Consider the following 17091-nt stretch of genomic DNA (forward strand, 5'->3'; position numbering starts at 1 on the left):
AAAGGCCCTAATAATGAATGACCTACTGTTAATCTAAAGCCCAATAAACAAAATTTCTTATCCAAATAGGTGAAGTCTAGGGGTTGCACTCCTGGGCTTCATAACACAGGCTCAAGCCCTTTGTCTTCAAGTTGGGCTTTCAATAAGTCACACTCTAATCTCTATTTATTACTAAAAGACTACGAATATTCGTGAATTGTCTAGACTCAACCGGATGAATACTTGAGATAAACCTAAAGAGATTAATGGGTGAATACTTGTGAGATACTCTCAATTAGTTTTAGCTCAAGGAAGAAGCATATACATAAAGCATCAAGAATAGCTTTACATAAAAGGAATAAGGAGAAGGTAACTTTCTTCCATCTATAAAGTATAAATTCTATTTTTTATTTTTTTTCCTTCGAGAATCGAAAATGAGATAATTGAGAGGAATTTTTAAGTTTTTAAGCGTTGTTATGTTCCTTTATGAGTATTAAAAACTTGTTTTCATTGCGAATTATGAAATATATATGTATATAGACTTTATTCAACATTTATATAGTAACATTATGAAATTACTAGTTATGTTTCATCCTTTTAGAATCAGTGGATTGGGTCCAAAATGGAAAACCTAGCCCATACCAACAACATACATGTGGAATCCCAGTTTCGAGATCCAAAAGAGAGTGGCCTCCTTCATTGTTATTTCATTATTTAATTTTTATTTTTGGAATTAAAATTTGTAAAGATTAAAAAAGAAGAAGATCTTTTTATATTTAAACTGGGTTTTAATTGAATTATTCGTTCTCTAACCCCTTTATATTTCTTTTCTCAAAATTTTCCAAGTGTGTGTAATAATTAAAGGACTGCATGCCATACAAGTTGTACTAAATGTTTTATTTTTCCAAGTCACAAAATTAAATGAAAATGAATTAAGTATTTAAAAAGAGAGAGTGTTGGATATGCAATGATTATTGACATTGACATATAGAATGGATCATCATTGTTGGGATTAAATCATACAACTTGAAAATTTCGAGAAGCATATCATCATTCATTCACATGCTTTGCCTCGTGAGTTGGATACAATCGAACATTTGTTGTTTTTCCTTTTGTTCATTCATTGGTTCCCGATATAGGAATCCTCAATCGAATCACATGTCCGCCTCACCCTAATCATAGCTCTTCCGTACCCAAATGAAAAAATTCCTTAAATTATTAAATAATATATATTTTCAACATTTAAACAAATTTTAATATTTTTATTTTTTGTAAATATTTTTTTTAATTAATAGTGATTGATTATTATTAATCACTTATCATTCATGTGAAACTGATATATAAAATAACATTAACATATCATATCAGTATATTAATTTATTATTTATTATAACACTTTAATAACATATATATGTATTATGAGATGTAAAATGTTAAATAATAATTCATAATTATAAATTATAATGCTATTTAATCCAAATAGATATCATCATGTGGAAGCAAACAGCTTGACAGCATTGTCTCATCGTAATAAATACACTGTTAGCCAATGCTGCATGCTTCAAATGTAAGGCGCCGCCCTTGATTTTTGGAATGGAAATGGAAGACTTCACATGCAATTTGCAAATCATCCTTCCGCCATGTTTAAACCAAACATTGCAGCAACCCCGTTTAGCATAGCTTTCCAGGAATTCCTTTTCTTCGTAAGGAGATTTAGAAAGCACTTACCAATCGATATAATAAAAGAAAGATATCCTCTCAGTGTTCATCAACTTTGATGCTGGGATATGATGCGATGTGCCAGTTAGCCATGGCAGATTACAGCGGGACATCCACCTTGCCAATCAAATAATATGGTTATTCTTTTTCTACAGCTTTTTGAAGTAAAAGTGAGTGAGAAAATGGAATCACTCAAACACTTACTTAACAGAAGGACGTGATTTTCTTTAACGAGAATCTTTGCTTTGGTGAGGTGATAGTTATTTTTCTTGTCATGTGGGACGAAAAGGAAGCCATAAAGTATCAACAAGAAGTTTGAAAGTGTGATCGATGTACGGTTTAAGAGAATTCCATGCATGAAATTTGCCCTGATTTTATTATTTACGAAAAGATTAAACTGTTTAAATTTTTTAAATTACATATATAATCATGAGATAGCATCGGAGTATTTGATTTATTTATTGATATATAATTTTTTTATTTAAAAATTTAAATTTAACTTTTTTTTAATTAAAAAAAAATCATCATCTCTTTCTTTGAGCTGTTGAATTTTTCAACACCCACATGTGGCGTAAAAAGCTTTTAATTTGCATGATTTTATGATTGGGTATTTTAAAAAGAGCTGAAGTTTTTTATTTTCCCTGATGCATGGTTTTGGTTTGTTGTGCAGGCCAAAAAACTACAAACAACAAAACAAAAGACAAAATGGAATTAGGACAACAAAATGCTGAAGTTTGTCCTCCATGGACATAACTCGATCAAAGACAAGACTCCAAAGGAAACTTTGTTTTTGTTCACAGACATATTCGCCTACAACATATATATGGACAGATGCATGCGAAGTGCATTATCTCATATCTCATCTATATTCTTGATCCCCAATATTATTGGACCCTAAAGCCAAACCTGTACAAACAATATTGTACCAATAGGAAAGAAAGTAAGGGAAAAATCATGCAAGTAAAGGGCAACTTGGTGATCTAAAATATAGTACATAAAGCAGAAAAATTATTATAAAATGCCAAGGAGGAGGAAAAAGAAATGAGGCTAGCGAGCAATATCAGTGTACTGTAGATGGAAAGCTGACAAATGAGAAAATGAGCATGAATCACGAAGACACTAACCTTTCTTCCTCTCTCAGATGAGGCCCCTTTGGCCTCTCCTTCAATAATGTATCTATCAGCTACGCATTCATCATCTCAACCTGTTCTCCCATTAAAGCCTATAATCACCTTTTTCTCCTGTCACTCACTCGCTTTAACACCCACCTACCATTCCTTGGTCTTCGTCTGCCTTTCTTTCCCCTAAGGGTTGTACCCAATTGCTTAACTTTAAGTGATCCAAAGATCGGTGATCGGTCCAATCCTGTTTACCCCGTTCCCCCATTCCTTTTGTTTTTTTTGCTAAACAAGAGATGAGAAAAGGACTTATTTCCACCGCACCTAAAGACATTAGTCATTTAATCATTTACAGTGTAAGTGTTGCAACTGATAGTGGACTACAGATGGAAATGGATCATAAAAGTTAGCATTGATACAATGTAATATCAGATCTAAAATCAATAATTCATTGATATTAGCTAAAATTTTTATGAAGTAAACATGTTTTTCTAGATCAGAAAATAAAAAATCAGCCGTTTCCAAGCTGTGAGTGAAGATTTTGCGTTATGAAGATCAAACAAGAAAAGTTACTTAGATAAAGCTGCCACTAGGTAGTCTAGGGAGCACAGACCAAACCCGGGGTCCCTCATAGTTACTGTTTTCTTTTATTATACTCTTTTTCTTGGTTTCAGCAACACGATCTTACCCTACGAGCTTTGAGGTCATCGAGGTCTATTTCGTATAAACAAGTGTTATCGTGGTGAAAAGTGCTGACACACGTGTTAATTTTGTCTATCTTCTTATCCCTTTATGCCAATAGTTCTTTTTTAGTCATGATTACTGTTTTAAAATATTGGGTTTTAATTTTATCAACAATAAATTTTCGAATTATTGCTGTTTAGCTAGGACTAGTTGGCCTAGTTGCAATTTCTTTGGTTTCATGGTTGTGTAATTATCGACGGTAAAAATGAAATTACTGTATTAGTTCATTTTAAGCGTTAACAGTTGGTGTTTCATTTGTGAGACAAGATTATACACACACGTGATGCTAATGTTTGAAGGATTTCTTTTTTGAGATATAAAGAGAGAGTTCATGAAACTTATGCACAATGGAATAAATGCTGGATGGAGATTCTGTTTGCATTTTTTTTTATTTAAAGAAAAAGTTTCATTGTTCTGTACATTCTTTTCATTAAATTCGGTGGTATTCTTGGCCTTGCAACCTTCAGAAGTAAAAAGCCAACAATATAAGCTCTATATTTGTCTGTCTTTAGTCTTGTCCTGGCTTTTTAAGTTTTGAGATCTCCCTTCTGATGATATATCAAGTTAGTTAAAGAACTATGATTTGTTAACAGATGATCACTGCATTTTCTGTTTTTCCACTCTGCTGAAAGCAAAAATCTTCTTCTGGGTCAAAGCTTGGGTTAACTCTGTTGTTGATATGGGTGTTTTCCACTTTCTGTAAGTTGAATTCAGTCATATTTTGTGTTGTCAATGGCTAATGTTGTTGTAAACCAGGAGGGGGTGCCAGAAAACTTAAGGAAACAGCTTGCAGTGGCTGTAAGGAGCATCCAGTGGAGCTATGCTATTTTCTGGTCGTTATCAGCTACACAACAAGGGTACCCTTAGCATTAATTTGTTCCCCACTGATCATTTCTATTCTTCAAATTTAATGTTCATGTTTCTTAATTCCCATTTTTAGTTTTAAATGTGTTTTTGATATCCAATGCTAGTGAATGCTATCTGTCTTTAATTTTCTCAAATCGGAACTTTCCTTCTCAGTTAAACTTACCACAAATAGAACTCTGGTTTTCCTTCCATAGCTGGCATAAAGAGGTACTTGTGCAGTAGAATGTAATGGAAACATGGTATCTGGAGAGATCAGATTTAGTAAGTCTCCTTTTAACTTTGAAATGATAATGACATGGCTTGATTAACAATCAATAGGGTACTTCAATGGGGTGGAGGGTACTACAATGGAGACATCAAGACTAGGAAGACTGTTCAAGTAATGGAGCTCAAAGCTGATAAAATAGGTCTACAGAGGAGTGAACAACTGCGAGAGCTTTATGAGTCTCTGCTGGAAGGTGAAACTGACCAAACTAAGAGGCCTTCTGCTGCATTATCTCCAGAGGATCTGTCTGATGCAGAGTGGTATTACTTGGTTTGCATGTCGTTTGTGTTCAATCATGGACAAGGGTAATAAATCTCTATCTTTAATATCTAAACCTATTTTAGTCACGTTTTATATGTTTTTTCCCCATAATGTCTGTCTCTTATTGATATTTTAAGTATGCTCAAAGTTTTCTTAGTGTTTCCTTATAAGACTATAATCATTCTTCTTTGACATTGTGCATAGCTTGCCAGGAAGAGCATTAGCAAATGGTGAAACCATATGGCTATGTAATGCTCAATATGCAGATAGTAAAATATTCTCCCGCTCTTTGCTTGCAAAGGTTGGTTTTCTCTTGGCTTGAGTGTTGTTATGCCATTTTAAAATGGTACAATATCCCAAGTGCATTACAAGAAACCACTTGACTGACATTATTTACCTGTGAACTTGTTTTCCATGACTGGATGTCCATAAATTGCCCACAGAGTGCATCTATTCAGGTAAAGATGATCTCTTCTTGTACAAAGTAAAAATCTTGTCATTTTTTATTTGAAAAGCAGTTAAAATCAGCTCATAAAATGTGCCTTCTGATCATCATATGCAGATGTGTTGTCAGAACAACCTGCAGGCTATGATCCCATCTTACCTTAACATTAATGTTTGTGTTGTCTATTTCTTTGGCTGTGCAGACTGTGGTTTGTTTCCCCTACCTTGGAGGTGTGATTGAGCTGGGTGTAACTGAACTGGTAATTTCCTTTTCTGTGGACCTAGGCTGGAATTTTTCAGTTCATCATATGAAGATAAATGTAGCCATAAATCTTATCAAGGAATTAAGCAATTATAATAATTGTTTTTTTTTTCTGAATACTCTTAACTCCAAAGGTTCCGGAGGACCCGAGTCTCCTTCAGCACATTAAAGCTTCCTTGCTGGACTTCTCAAAGCCTGTTTGCTCTGAGAAATCTTCCTCTGCTCCTCATAATGCAGATGATGACAGAGATCCTGCATGTGTCAAGGTCGACCGTGAGATAGTGGATTTGTTGGACTTGGAGAACCTCTATTCCCCTACAGAAGAAATCAAATTTGATCAGGAGAAGTTTAATGAATTACATGAAAATATCAATGAAGATTTCAACATCAGTTCCCCTGATGAGTGCTCGAATGGATGTGAACAAAATCATCAGATGGAGGACTCATTTATGCTTGAAGATGTGAATGGTGTTGCTTCTCAAGTTCAAAGTTGGCATTTCATGGATGATGACTTTAGCAATGGTGTTCAAATTTCCATTAACTCAAGTGACTGTGTATCTGAAGCTTTTGCAAATCAAGAAAAAGCTGCTATCTCCTCTCCCAAGCAGGGAAGTGTAAACCATTCTCATTTTAAAGAATTCCAAGAAGGCAATCACACAAAACTAAGCTCTTTTGATCTTGGGGTTGATGATGATTTGCACTACAGAAGAACTCTTTCTGCTATTCTGGGAACTTCAAATTGGTTGATTGAAAGCCAAGGTTTTCATACTTGTGGCTATAAATCTAGTTTTATTAGTTGGAAGAAAGGAGAAAAGGCAAATTTTCATAGACCGAGGGTACAACAGAACATATTTAAAAAGATTCTGTTCGCAGTTCCTCTATTGCATGCCGGCAGTTCTCTTATGTCTCAGAAGGAAACTGGTGGAAAACATTGCCTTGGGAAATTGGAAAATGATGATGATGATGAAAAAGGATATCTTTTACCAGAAAAAAGAAGAGAGGAAGAGAAGTTTCTGGTCCTTAGGTCAATGGTTCCTTCTATCAGTGAGGTTGGTCGACTTTCATTTGCACTATCTCATCTAGAAATCAACTGTGGCATAAACTTCATGCTTTGTTCATATGTGCATTTACAGATTCCCATTATGCAGATTTTCTCTGCAGTTCTTTGTGTAAAACGTTCATTACAAGTGTAAACATCAGAAGCAATTTAGCTTCTGATCAGTTTTGGATAAGTTGCAATGTTTTATCAGGCTAGTTTCTTTTGAAATTTTAACTCTATTAATTTGTTGTGTGTTAACAAACTAGATAGCGCTTTTGCAGATTGACAAAGCATCAATTCTTAAGGATACAATCAAGTACTTGAAAGAGCTAGAAGCAAGGGTAGAAGAGTTGGAATCTTGCATGGACTCAGTGGACTTTGAGGCAAGACCTAGAAGGAATTGCCTGGATGCAATGAAGCAGGCATCAGATAATCATGAAAACAGAAAGGTTGAAAATGTCAAGAAGTCTTGGATAAACAAGAGGAAGGCCTGTGACATTGACGAAAGCCACGAAACCGGCTCAGAACAAAGCAGGGTTATTCCAAGAGATGGCCTTACATCAGATGTGAAAGTAAGCATAAAGGAACTGGAAGTTATAATTGAAATAAGATGTCCTTCCAGGGAATTCTTGTTGCTGGATATCATGGATGCTATAAACAACCTACACTTGGATGCCCACACGGTTCAATCATCTACTCTCGAAGATGTTGTCATAGTGACCATGAAATCTAAGGTTCGTATGCTTAAGCTCATTCCAACAGATTCCTCTGTTCTTCATTGTTCGATCCTCAAGAATAACAAAAATTGAATCCCAAGTCCCAACCTGTTTTATTGTCGTAATGTTCTTTTGTTTTTACCAGTTCCGAGGAGCAGCAATTGCACCTGCAGGGATGATCAAACAAGCACTACAAAGAGTTGCAACCAGGTGATGGGAAGCCACATCAGAAGTAATCATCAACAAGTATTTGTAGGATTTCTCGATTCAGTAGGCTGACTTTCTCGGTGTAATAGGGGAAGAGGAACTGATATTCTTCCTAACAAGCATTTCTTATCATCCGTTGCAACCTTCCCTCCTAGCTAATAGGCCTTAAGTAGGAACTTGCCTAGTGGTAAAGAAGGCCAAAGCCTTCAATACATTTCACCTAGTACCAGTTTAAAACCTTTTGGGTTTGAATCTCAGTTGACAAATTACTTTTATTTTATGATGCAATTTCTAATCCATGTATGAATATTCTAGATAACATAACCAAACTTCAACTTGCAAATGTCATAATTCACATTGTATACATATACAATATGAAAAAATTGAAAAAACAAATTATACAAATGTTATTAAATTTTCGCTTAAAAGAAAAAATCAAATTCAAGTTAACAACTAAAAAATAGAAAAAAAAATGTACAATTGATTTTGTACAAATATTATCCTTAATTGCTTTTTATTTTTAATATAGAAAAATTTCGTCGATGCAATAAATAATATAAAATATTATTATTGGACGAAAATAAGAATGATAAGTTCAACTAATAAAAAGAATTTAGAGTTTCCTTTATAATTATAATAATAATAAAAATAATGGAAGGATTAAGAAAAGATAAAACAAGAGGTAAAAGAAGAAAGAAAAAAGAATACAGAGGAAAAATTCTTTTATGGTAATAATTAATTTGAATGATGATAAAAAAAATTGACGCAAAAATATCCTTCCAAGACCAAAATTCAAATTATTAATTAGGTTTAAAGCAATTGATAAACTTATAAGGCATTTAATATTTATTAAAATGAAATTTGGCCCCAACAAGCAAGTCAATTGCAATCTGCTAAGACCTGGGCCTTGTGGGCTTTGTATTTTTTTGGGATAATTCATGGATAACAAAAGCCTAAATACTTAAGTAGAACGTTTAGCTTAGCCCAAGAATATCATAGTCTTCATGGCTCTAATCAGTAAGCCCAAATTCCTAGTCCATTGTTGAATTTTATCGTCCGACGCCGTCGTTTCACTTTGAACGCCTCCATTCGGCGCTCTGATGGTTTATCGTGTGTATGTATTACTCGTCTCCTAATGCACAGGCAGAAGCTATTTGCAGAAATTACCCATAGAAATAGAAAATCTCCTACGAGAATATTCGTAGCTTTATCTCGCTACGTCACTTTATGCTATAGAAACCCAAATCACGACGACCCAGTCGATCCTTATGCTGAAAAAGATCATGTAATATCATGGACATCCGAGTTATCCAAGTTGGTAAGGCAAGGCCAGCCCGAGGAAGCCATTGGCTTGTTCAAGACAATGTTAATGAGTAATCAAAGGCCAAATTATGTTACAATTTTGAGCTTAGTAAAAGCCGTTGATACTTTAGATTGGGAGGCATTGACAATGATGGTTCATGGGTTGGTGATCAAGATGGGGTTTGAATCAGAACCCTCAGTTTTAACTGCTCTTATTGGGACTTATTCCATTTATGGTATGGGAATTTGTTGGAGTTTGTTTAATCAAATACCCAATAAAGATGTTGTTTTACGGAGTTCTATGGTTTCTGCATGTGTTAAGAATGGGGACTATGTGGACGCTCTTGAGTTGTTTAGAAGAATGCATTCTCTTGGGTTGAAAGCTAATCATGTAAGTATTGTCAGCATCTTGCCTGCTTGTGCTAATCTGGGCGCTCTTCAGCTAGGTAGAGAAATACATGGTTTTATTATAAGAAGAATGATTTGTTATGTCAATAGCGTTCAGAATTCATTGGTTGATATGTATGCAAAATGTAAGAGTCTTCAGACAGCGATCTGTGTTTTTAATGGGATGTTGAAGAAGGACTTGGTTTCTTGGAGGAATTTGATCCGTGGTTATATTGAGAATGAATGTGGAATAAAAACATTGGATGTTTTTTCAAAGATGCGGGGGTTGTCTTTCTTCGCTCCGGATGAATTTGTTGTCCGGGATATGATTATGGCAGTGTTACAATCTGGAGAGAGCAAAATTGGATCAGCATTTCATTGCTACATTCTGAAAACCGGGTTCTTGGCTTTTGTTTCCATTGCAACTGCACTGTTGCAGATGTATGCTAAGTTTAGCATGGTGGCTTCAGCTAGGAATGTATTTGATCACATCAGTAATAAAGATGTCATTGCTTGGAATGCGATGATTTCAGCTTATGCTCAAAGCAGGCTGCCTTTTAATGCCATCGATACATTTAGACAGATGTTATTGATGAATGAGAAACCTAGTGAGTTCTCTTTAGTTAGTCTATTACAAATCTGTTCTCTGATGGCATCTCAAGAAGTATCTGATAAAGTTGGAGAAACCATCCATGCTTTTGTGGCGAAAGTTGGTTACTCGAGGAATGTGTATTTGTCCTCAGCTTTGATAGATTTCTACTGCAGATTTGGAAGGGTTAAGCAAGGAAAGTTTCTTTTTGATGAAGTTCCTACGAAAGATCTTATTTGTTGGAGTTCAATGATTAATGGGTATGTACTGAATGGTTATGGAATTGAGGCTCTTGAGACATTTGCAAACATGTTGGATTGTGGGATAAAGCCCAATGACATTATTTTTCTTTCTGTTTTATCTGCTTGTAGTCACTGTGGGCTTAAAAATGAGGGTTGGAAGTGGTTTTATTCTATGAAAGAGAAGTATGGAATTACTCCAAAGCTTGCACACTATGCATGTATGGTGGATTTGCTCAGTCGCCAGGGTCATATTGAACAAGCTCTACACTTTGTGAGGAAAATGCCAATGGAGCCAGATAAGAGAATCTGGGGCGCTCTTCTTGCTGGTTGTAGAGTCTCGCCTGGTCCAATTAAGATTGTAGAGTTTGTTGTTGAACGGCTTTCCACCTTGGACCCACAAAATAGTAGTCATTATTACATGATTTTGTCAGACCTATATGCTGAGGAGGGTAGAGGGGAAGATGCCGAGAGGCTAAGAAGATTGGTCGATGACAATGCCAAGAGGGGAAAAGAATAGTTGGATACCACAGTAGTCAATGCAACTACTCTCCTGTACATACTTTCAATTGATTTTATAACAAGTAGGTAACCAAATGATTTCCTGTCTCTGTCTGTAATTCATTTTGTAGTATGTTGAAAATATATTCTTAAAATTTGTAACTTGTAAAACTTGAGAGCTTTTTTTGATGGAATCTGAGATCTTTCTTGTACACTGCTAAAATTGCTTACCTTCTCATTTCATTTTGTGTTCTGAAAATCATAATTGGGACTAAAATAATGTTCATGTTCTGAATCTGATACTGAGTTTAAGAAAGAAAACATTAGCACGATATAACGAGAGTGTTCGATTGTGCATTCTTGAGAGAAAACATGCTCTCTGATCTGCTTCAGTTTAAGTTCTATTGTTCTGCTTTTCTCTTGAGGAAAGCCATGTACTATACCAAACAAAGACTAATCTAAGCTTGTTCTTTTAAAAGGAGGCTTGATCTATAAAACCAAGCAAGACCTACTTGGATATGGAAAAATAGAATTGATGGCTCTATCAAACTGATTCACTCTCAGTATTCAAAGCATTTCCCATATTAATATTAGATTTTCATAAAAACGAGAAAGGAATTTGTAACATAAAAAATGGATTCTGCTTGGGAGTTTGAAGTGAAATTATGGCTTGAAATATCTTCCAATGGACACATTAAAATTGGACTAAATGTTGCATTAAATGAACTTTTAAAACTGACTGCATTAACTTTCCCAGCTTAAGCACATCATAAATCCTTCTTACTAACCACACTCTGTTCCAGTCTTGTCCCCTTTCTTAAACACCAAGCCAACCTAAGTTTATACCTGTGTGTCTGCAGACAATTTCAAACATGAAAGAAGGAATACTTGAAGTTCTTCTTGTAAATGCTGAAGACATTAGGCACACTAATCTTATTGGTATCTCTCTCTCCTAGCTACAAACCATAAATATGTCCTGCGCTTGTTTCTCTTTTTGTTGTTGTCGTTGTTGTTTTTAACAAATTTAAAGTAACAATTTGGTTTTGATAATTTGGTCATAGGAACACCAGCCTACTATGTTATATTACAATGTGGAACTCAAGAATACAGGAGCAAAGTGTCACCAGGTTCATTTCTAGTCAATTGATGTCCTGCAATTACTAATGGTTTTCTTTTGGACTGTCTTGAACCATGATGATTGTGTTTTGTGATTCAGGTAAACATGAAAAAGTATTGTGGAATGAGAAATTCAAGTTCGAATTTCCACAGTCCGAATGGGAAAACTTCACTCATATTACCTTTAGAATCATGGACAAGGAATTCTTCACAGACAATGGATTTGTTGGTAAAACCATGTAATGTATTTTGCTTCTTTCCCCCTAATATGCATTTTACTCCATTCTCATTGCCCTGATACCTAAATCAGCATTTAAATGAGCAGGAGAAACTAGTAATATATTTTACCTCACTTCTTCTAAATTTGACAACTAACCTTCCCCACCCTTCTTCTAGTATTTCTTCTACCATGGAAAGTGTAGATAGGCCATGGAAAGTGTAGATAGGACTGGTAGGAAAGTGATAGAATGACAAAAACATGATCTCATAATGACTAGCAGATAGTGAAATGTTGCTATGATTTAATTTTCCCTTCGAGACATTAAAAGCAATTCAACAATTAACAAAGACAACCAATATAAAAGCTGAAGTGAGTTGTTTAATTACCATTTTTTTTGTAGAATTCACCTTGGTGGAATAATTACTGAGGGGACAGACAGAGAATTTATTGAAGTGAGACCAGCTCCCTACAATGTAGTGCTTGAAGATGACACTTACAAAGGACAGATAAAGATTGGGTTTAAATTCATCGCTCATGTGAGTATGAATAGACACCCAAATTTCTATTATTGATTCTTGATATCAATTAGCCTGATAAGAAGCCTAAACTCATGTTCTTTTTGCAGAAAGAAATGCAGAAAGAGATGCAAGAATTTGCTCTGCTGCCTAATGAACCTGGACGATCATTTTGTAGCTCCATTAGGAATCTATGGAAATTTCCATGGTGGAAAATTTTATTTCTTTATGTACAGAGGAAATCCAAAAATGAGCACAAGGATAATTAAGAGCAATACAAGTGATTGGTATGTGGTTTGATGTAAGAATGTGAACCATGGTCTGAAAATCTATGATAATATGAGCAGATTTTACACTTTTTAGAGGAATAACTTGTCTTATTTCAGTGTTCAATAGCATAGAAACAGGGCTTGACACCATTTTGCCGAGGTTCATGCATTTCATTAAAAAAGAAAAGAAAAGAGACAGAGAGAGACCATTTGACCTTTCCAATCTAACTCCCAATTAGACCTAACAAGCCAATAGGATTCAAAGAAATGGGAAGCACGTCTATCTCACGAATCTTCCACCAAACTAAACTGAATTTGTTTTCTTCCTCTTTCAGCCCCTTGATTTTCCCAATAAGTTTGACTCACAAAGAGTTGAAAACCCATGAATTATTCTTCCCACAAAGGCTTTTAACAAGATGTTGCATGCCTTCCAAGCTAACCTCCGACCAAGCCAACCACCGGGTCCCTATCAAATTTCCAAAACATGCAGGCGAAATCCCCCCATGTTCTATTTCTATACCGCTGCCACTACTTTTGCTATGAAAATCAGCTTGGCAGTAAAAGTAGAATAAGCTTGGTATTGAAATTAGGGGCAATGGGGGTGTTTGTCATCTTTTCCTATCAAGTTGTCTTCCGGGGACCAACGAACCACTTGAGTTATAAAGACAAATTAATTGAGTAAAATGATGGGAGGAGGCCTGAATTTTTCCTACTTTTAAACTCTGACACATCTTCTGAACTTGTTATTCTTCACATGCCATGGACTTACATCATAAGAAAATATGTATCTATGGCTAAATGAAAATTTTTGCTATGCTTTGAACCAACCACATCATTTAATTGGGAATCGTTTCAATATATTTAATTAGTCTTCAAGATAAGAAAAAATAAAGTTGCTGTTATATATCATTCAATCATAACGTGCTAAATCAGCTCATGTTGGGGCAATTTATATTAATTTCGATAATGAACTCTGACAGGGTAGCTGTTCCATGTAAAATATTTTTGTAAATTATAAAATATTTCTCACGTATTTGCAATCATATAATATTAAGCCACCAGGCCTTCATAAATATTCATGTACAACTAAGCCACACTCTGCATGTTCTCTATCAGCAAGCCAATACTCGTTCAACCGAAGAAAGCCAAAACTTTGGGCAACTTTTCGAATCAAAACCCAATCTTTCCTTTCTTCTGTTCATTTGCATAACACCACCGATTCCGATACTGGGTCTTTCTTGTTTTGATCGGAAAAGAGAAGGACCCTGCAATCGGACGGTCGAGATTCCTCTATCATGGCGAGTTGGTGACATGGATATGCAAAAAGAAAGTGTTTCTTTTGGAAAGAAAAGGTTAGAGAAGGGGAGAAATAAGTGCTTGGGAGGGAACTGTTTCAAACGGTCCCCAGACTGCTAAGCTTTCTTCGACGGTTTCTAATTCAAAATTCTATATTCGACAACCTCTAAAGGTGACTTACAAAAGATTGTTAAGAGAGACCGTTGCTTTATTATCAACCGTTGGCTTTATATTTTTCAAATTTTAGTTGCTTCATCTCTCTACAATTTACAAGTATTACTTTAAACATAAACTTTATTGCATGTTTACAGTGAATTATGTAAAGAATCTGACGACAATAACGACCTGTGAGTAAACATCTTTTGCTTTTTGGTTGCTGCAAGAAAGATGGGTCATTCTTTTTTCTTTTCTTTTTCTTCTGTCCAATGTAAATAATACAGTTTAATTCAATTCTTTTACCGGGTCCATGTTTTAGACCGTGAGTCTTAAAAGGTCCCATCCGTCCAGTTTGTTTTGATCATGATTCAAAAGGTCCTCAAAGCTTGAGACCCACTAACCAAATTTCATGATTATTTGCAGAGTTGAGTTGTAACAAGGCTCAAATGGACAGCATGTCAAATTCTGATGAAACTTATGATCTGGGATATCAGCCTTCTCCTTCTTCTATTGATCAAAATGATCGATCAACTACAGGAACTCCGGGGTACTCACCGCTGAGTGGTGATTCTTTCGTGTATTGCCGGACTTATTCTGAGGCCTCTGCATTTTCAGACCCTGTTGATAATCACAGTTGTTGTAGTGAAGCTTCACCTTCTCACTGGCCACCCACAAGATCCGGGGCTCAGAATCAAGCTGTTCTTACCAGGCTTGGAACGAAGCAGCGACAAAGTAATGCGGATGACAAGCTTGACAATCAGGATTCATTGGATTTAGGTAAAATATTGGGCAGAGTTATGTCTTTCCATGCGAAACTATGTTCGTTTTTTTTTTTCCCAAGCTAATTGGTGTAACATTATGTTGACAGAACTCGAAACGATGAAGGAAAGATTTGCAAAACTTTTACTAGGAGAAGACATGTCAGGAAGTGGGAAAGGGGTCTGCACAGCGGTTACAATCTCAAATGCCATAACCAATCTCTATGGTACATGTTTCCGAACAGCTGCAGACTTTGTTTGTAGTTGTCTTTCAATGCTATGAAATTGCTTACTTCTGTTAATTTCTGCAGCAACTGTCTTTGGGCAAAATTTGAGGTTGGAGCCTTTGAACCCCGAAAAAAAGGCACTGTGGAAAAGAGAAATGGACTGTCTTTTATCTGTCTGCGATTACATTGTGGAATTTTCTCCCAAATCACAGAATTTGTGTAATGGAACAGCTGTTGAGGTACGATTTCACAATCCATAACCAACTTTTTTTTTCCTTAATGGGGGTTCGTCATCTTTGCCTGGTTTAACATGATGCTTTTGACTTTTTAGATAATGGAGAGCAGACAAAGATCAGATATTTATGTCAATCTTCCTGCACTGAGAAAGTTGGATGCAATGCTCATTGTAAGACAAGCTCTACGTGAGAAAACTCACAATCATTTCTAGTTGAAAAGGCTTATCTCATAGCTCACATCCTTTGACAGGAAATACTAGACAGCTTCCAGGACAGAGAATTCTGGTATGCAGAGCAAGGGAGCATGTCCTCGAATTCGACTCGTACTGGCTCCTTTCGAAGGGTTGTTCAGAGAAATGATGAGAAATGGTGGGTTCCAGTGCCATGCGTTCCTCCAACTGGTCTCTCTGAGAAAGCAAGGAAGTGCTTGCGACACAAACGTGACTGTGCTAATCAAATTCACAAGGCAGCTATGGCTATCAACAGTAGTGTTCTTGCTGAGATGGAGATTCCAGACTCATACATGGCATCCCTTCCAAAGGTTAGTCCTTTGTTGCACAAACTTTCTGGTTCATGTCATTTGGAGCAGGCATTGTGAAAACTATAAAAGTTGGGAGTTAATTAAATCAGTGAATCAAATGAGAATAACTATAGCAAATTCAATTGAATAAGATCACTTGAGATGAAACTGGTCCCAGGGACAATAACTCCAAAGAATCGTAGCGGTAAGAAAGTCTACAAAACAAACAAACACGGTTACAAACTGTGCAAAATGTCCCAAGTATTACACTACGGGTATGAAGGCTAAATAGTACAGTAGGAATCCGCTGCCAGTAGCTACAGTTACCACAAATTTCTTATTTCTGACTCTATTTTCTATCTGGAAACTCCTCTTATCTACAGAGCGGAAGAGCCAGTATTGGAGACCCAATTTACCGCTTCATGTACACGACAGAAAAATTCTCCCCTGACTATCTGCTTGATTGTCTCAATATAGCATCCGAACATGAAGCACTTGAGCTCGCAGACCGCGTTGAAGCATCAATGTATACATGGAGACGTAAAGCATGCATGAGCCACTCAAAATCATCATGGGGAATGGTAAAGGACCTCATGTCTGATGTTGATCGAAGTGACAAGAATCATATATTGGCTGAAAGAGCAGAGAGCTTGTTATTTGCCTTGAAGCAGAGGTATCCTGAACTTGCACAGACATCCTTGGACACATGCAAGATTCAATACAATCGGGTAGGTGAAGTTCGGACCCTGTCTGAAATACTTTCTTCCATAAATTGCCAAGTCTTTTGACCTCTATGGGAAGAACTAAATGGAAAATTCAATCTTGCAGGATGTGGGCCAAGCAATCCTGGAGAGCTACTCAAGAGTTTTAGAAGGTCTTGCTTTTAACATTGTTGCTTGGGTTGAAGATGTCCTTTTTGTAGACAGAACAATAAGAAACCAAGAGTAAGCTAAATGGCAAGCAGGAAAACTATCAATGAGGGCTAGCTCAACCCCAAAGTCATCTCTGGCTGTTCATTCGTTCAACAATTTCTGGTAAATCCATTTTGCAAGAAGCCAAGAACATAATCTGGTTGGGAAACCTGGCAATTTTTATTTATAGTTTCATGCATATTGTAATTGCTGTTACATGGGAACCAA

The 17091-nt window shown here is 36.0% G+C and overlaps 4 protein-coding genes across 8 annotated transcripts; all 4 read left to right on the forward strand.

Annotated features, from left to right (window-relative positions):
- The first annotated feature begins 3836 nt into the window (after positions 1-3836).
- Positions 3837-7896, forward strand: ATMYC1 (basic helix-loop-helix (bHLH) DNA-binding superfamily protein). 4 transcript variants are annotated; one of them, XM_089783010.1, is made up of 9 exons: positions 4329-4417; positions 4581-4634; positions 4746-4997; positions 5158-5254; positions 5397-5411; positions 5601-5657; positions 5794-6708; positions 6980-7432; positions 7560-7896. In XM_089783010.1, the coding sequence occupies exons 3-9, from the start codon at positions 4810-4812 to the stop codon at positions 7626-7628; spliced, it is 1794 nt and encodes a 597-aa protein (XP_089639136.1). In that variant the 5' UTR covers positions 4329-4417; positions 4581-4634; positions 4746-4809; the 3' UTR covers positions 7629-7896. The 4 variants fall into 4 exon arrangements, with proteins under 4 accessions (XP_021280238.2, XP_089639135.1, XP_089639136.1 ...); XM_021424563.2 differs by lacking the exon at positions 4581-4634 and having other exon boundaries at positions 3837-4417; XM_089783009.1 differs by having other exon boundaries at positions 4282-4634.
- An 826-nt stretch (positions 7897-8722) lies between these two features.
- LOC149527357 (putative pentatricopeptide repeat-containing protein At3g01580) lies at positions 8723-11578 on the forward strand. Its single transcript, XM_089783199.1, has 2 exons — positions 8723-10722; positions 11500-11578. Exon 1 carries the CDS (start codon positions 8757-8759, stop codon positions 10656-10658), a length of 1902 nt encoding a protein of 633 aa, XP_089639325.1. The 5' UTR covers positions 8723-8756; the 3' UTR covers positions 10659-10722; positions 11500-11578.
- LOC110413656 (Calcium-dependent lipid-binding (CaLB domain) family protein) lies at positions 10704-12759 on the forward strand. The gene is made up of 6 exons (XM_021424562.2): positions 10704-10722; positions 11500-11578; positions 11701-11766; positions 11856-11994; positions 12376-12511; positions 12601-12759. Exons 2-6 carry the CDS (start codon positions 11512-11514, stop codon positions 12757-12759), a joined length of 567 nt encoding a protein of 188 aa, XP_021280237.1. The 5' UTR covers positions 10704-10722; positions 11500-11511.
- Positions 12760-13825: 1066 nt separating this feature from the next.
- Positions 13826-17068, forward strand: ROPGEF3 (RHO guanyl-nucleotide exchange factor 3). 2 transcript variants are annotated; one of them, XM_089783153.1, is made up of 8 exons: positions 13826-14227; positions 14635-14988; positions 15080-15196; positions 15281-15435; positions 15528-15602; positions 15683-15973; positions 16336-16680; positions 16781-17068. In XM_089783153.1, the coding sequence occupies exons 2-8, from the start codon at positions 14658-14660 to the stop codon at positions 16898-16900; spliced, it is 1434 nt and encodes a 477-aa protein (XP_089639279.1). In that variant the 5' UTR covers positions 13826-14227; positions 14635-14657; the 3' UTR covers positions 16901-17068. The 2 variants fall into 2 exon arrangements, with proteins under 2 accessions (XP_089639279.1, XP_021280751.1); XM_021425076.2 differs by lacking the exon at positions 13826-14227 and having other exon boundaries at positions 14627-14988.
- The last annotated feature ends 23 nt before the right edge of the window (positions 17069-17091 follow it).

This window comes from Theobroma umbraticum, unplaced genomic scaffold (assembly GCF_002168275.2).
Source record: "Theobroma umbraticum cultivar Fairchild unplaced genomic scaffold, ASM216827v3 scaffold_4.1, whole genome shotgun sequence".
Classification (NCBI taxonomy): Eukaryota; Viridiplantae; Streptophyta; class Magnoliopsida; order Malvales; family Malvaceae; genus Theobroma; species Theobroma umbraticum.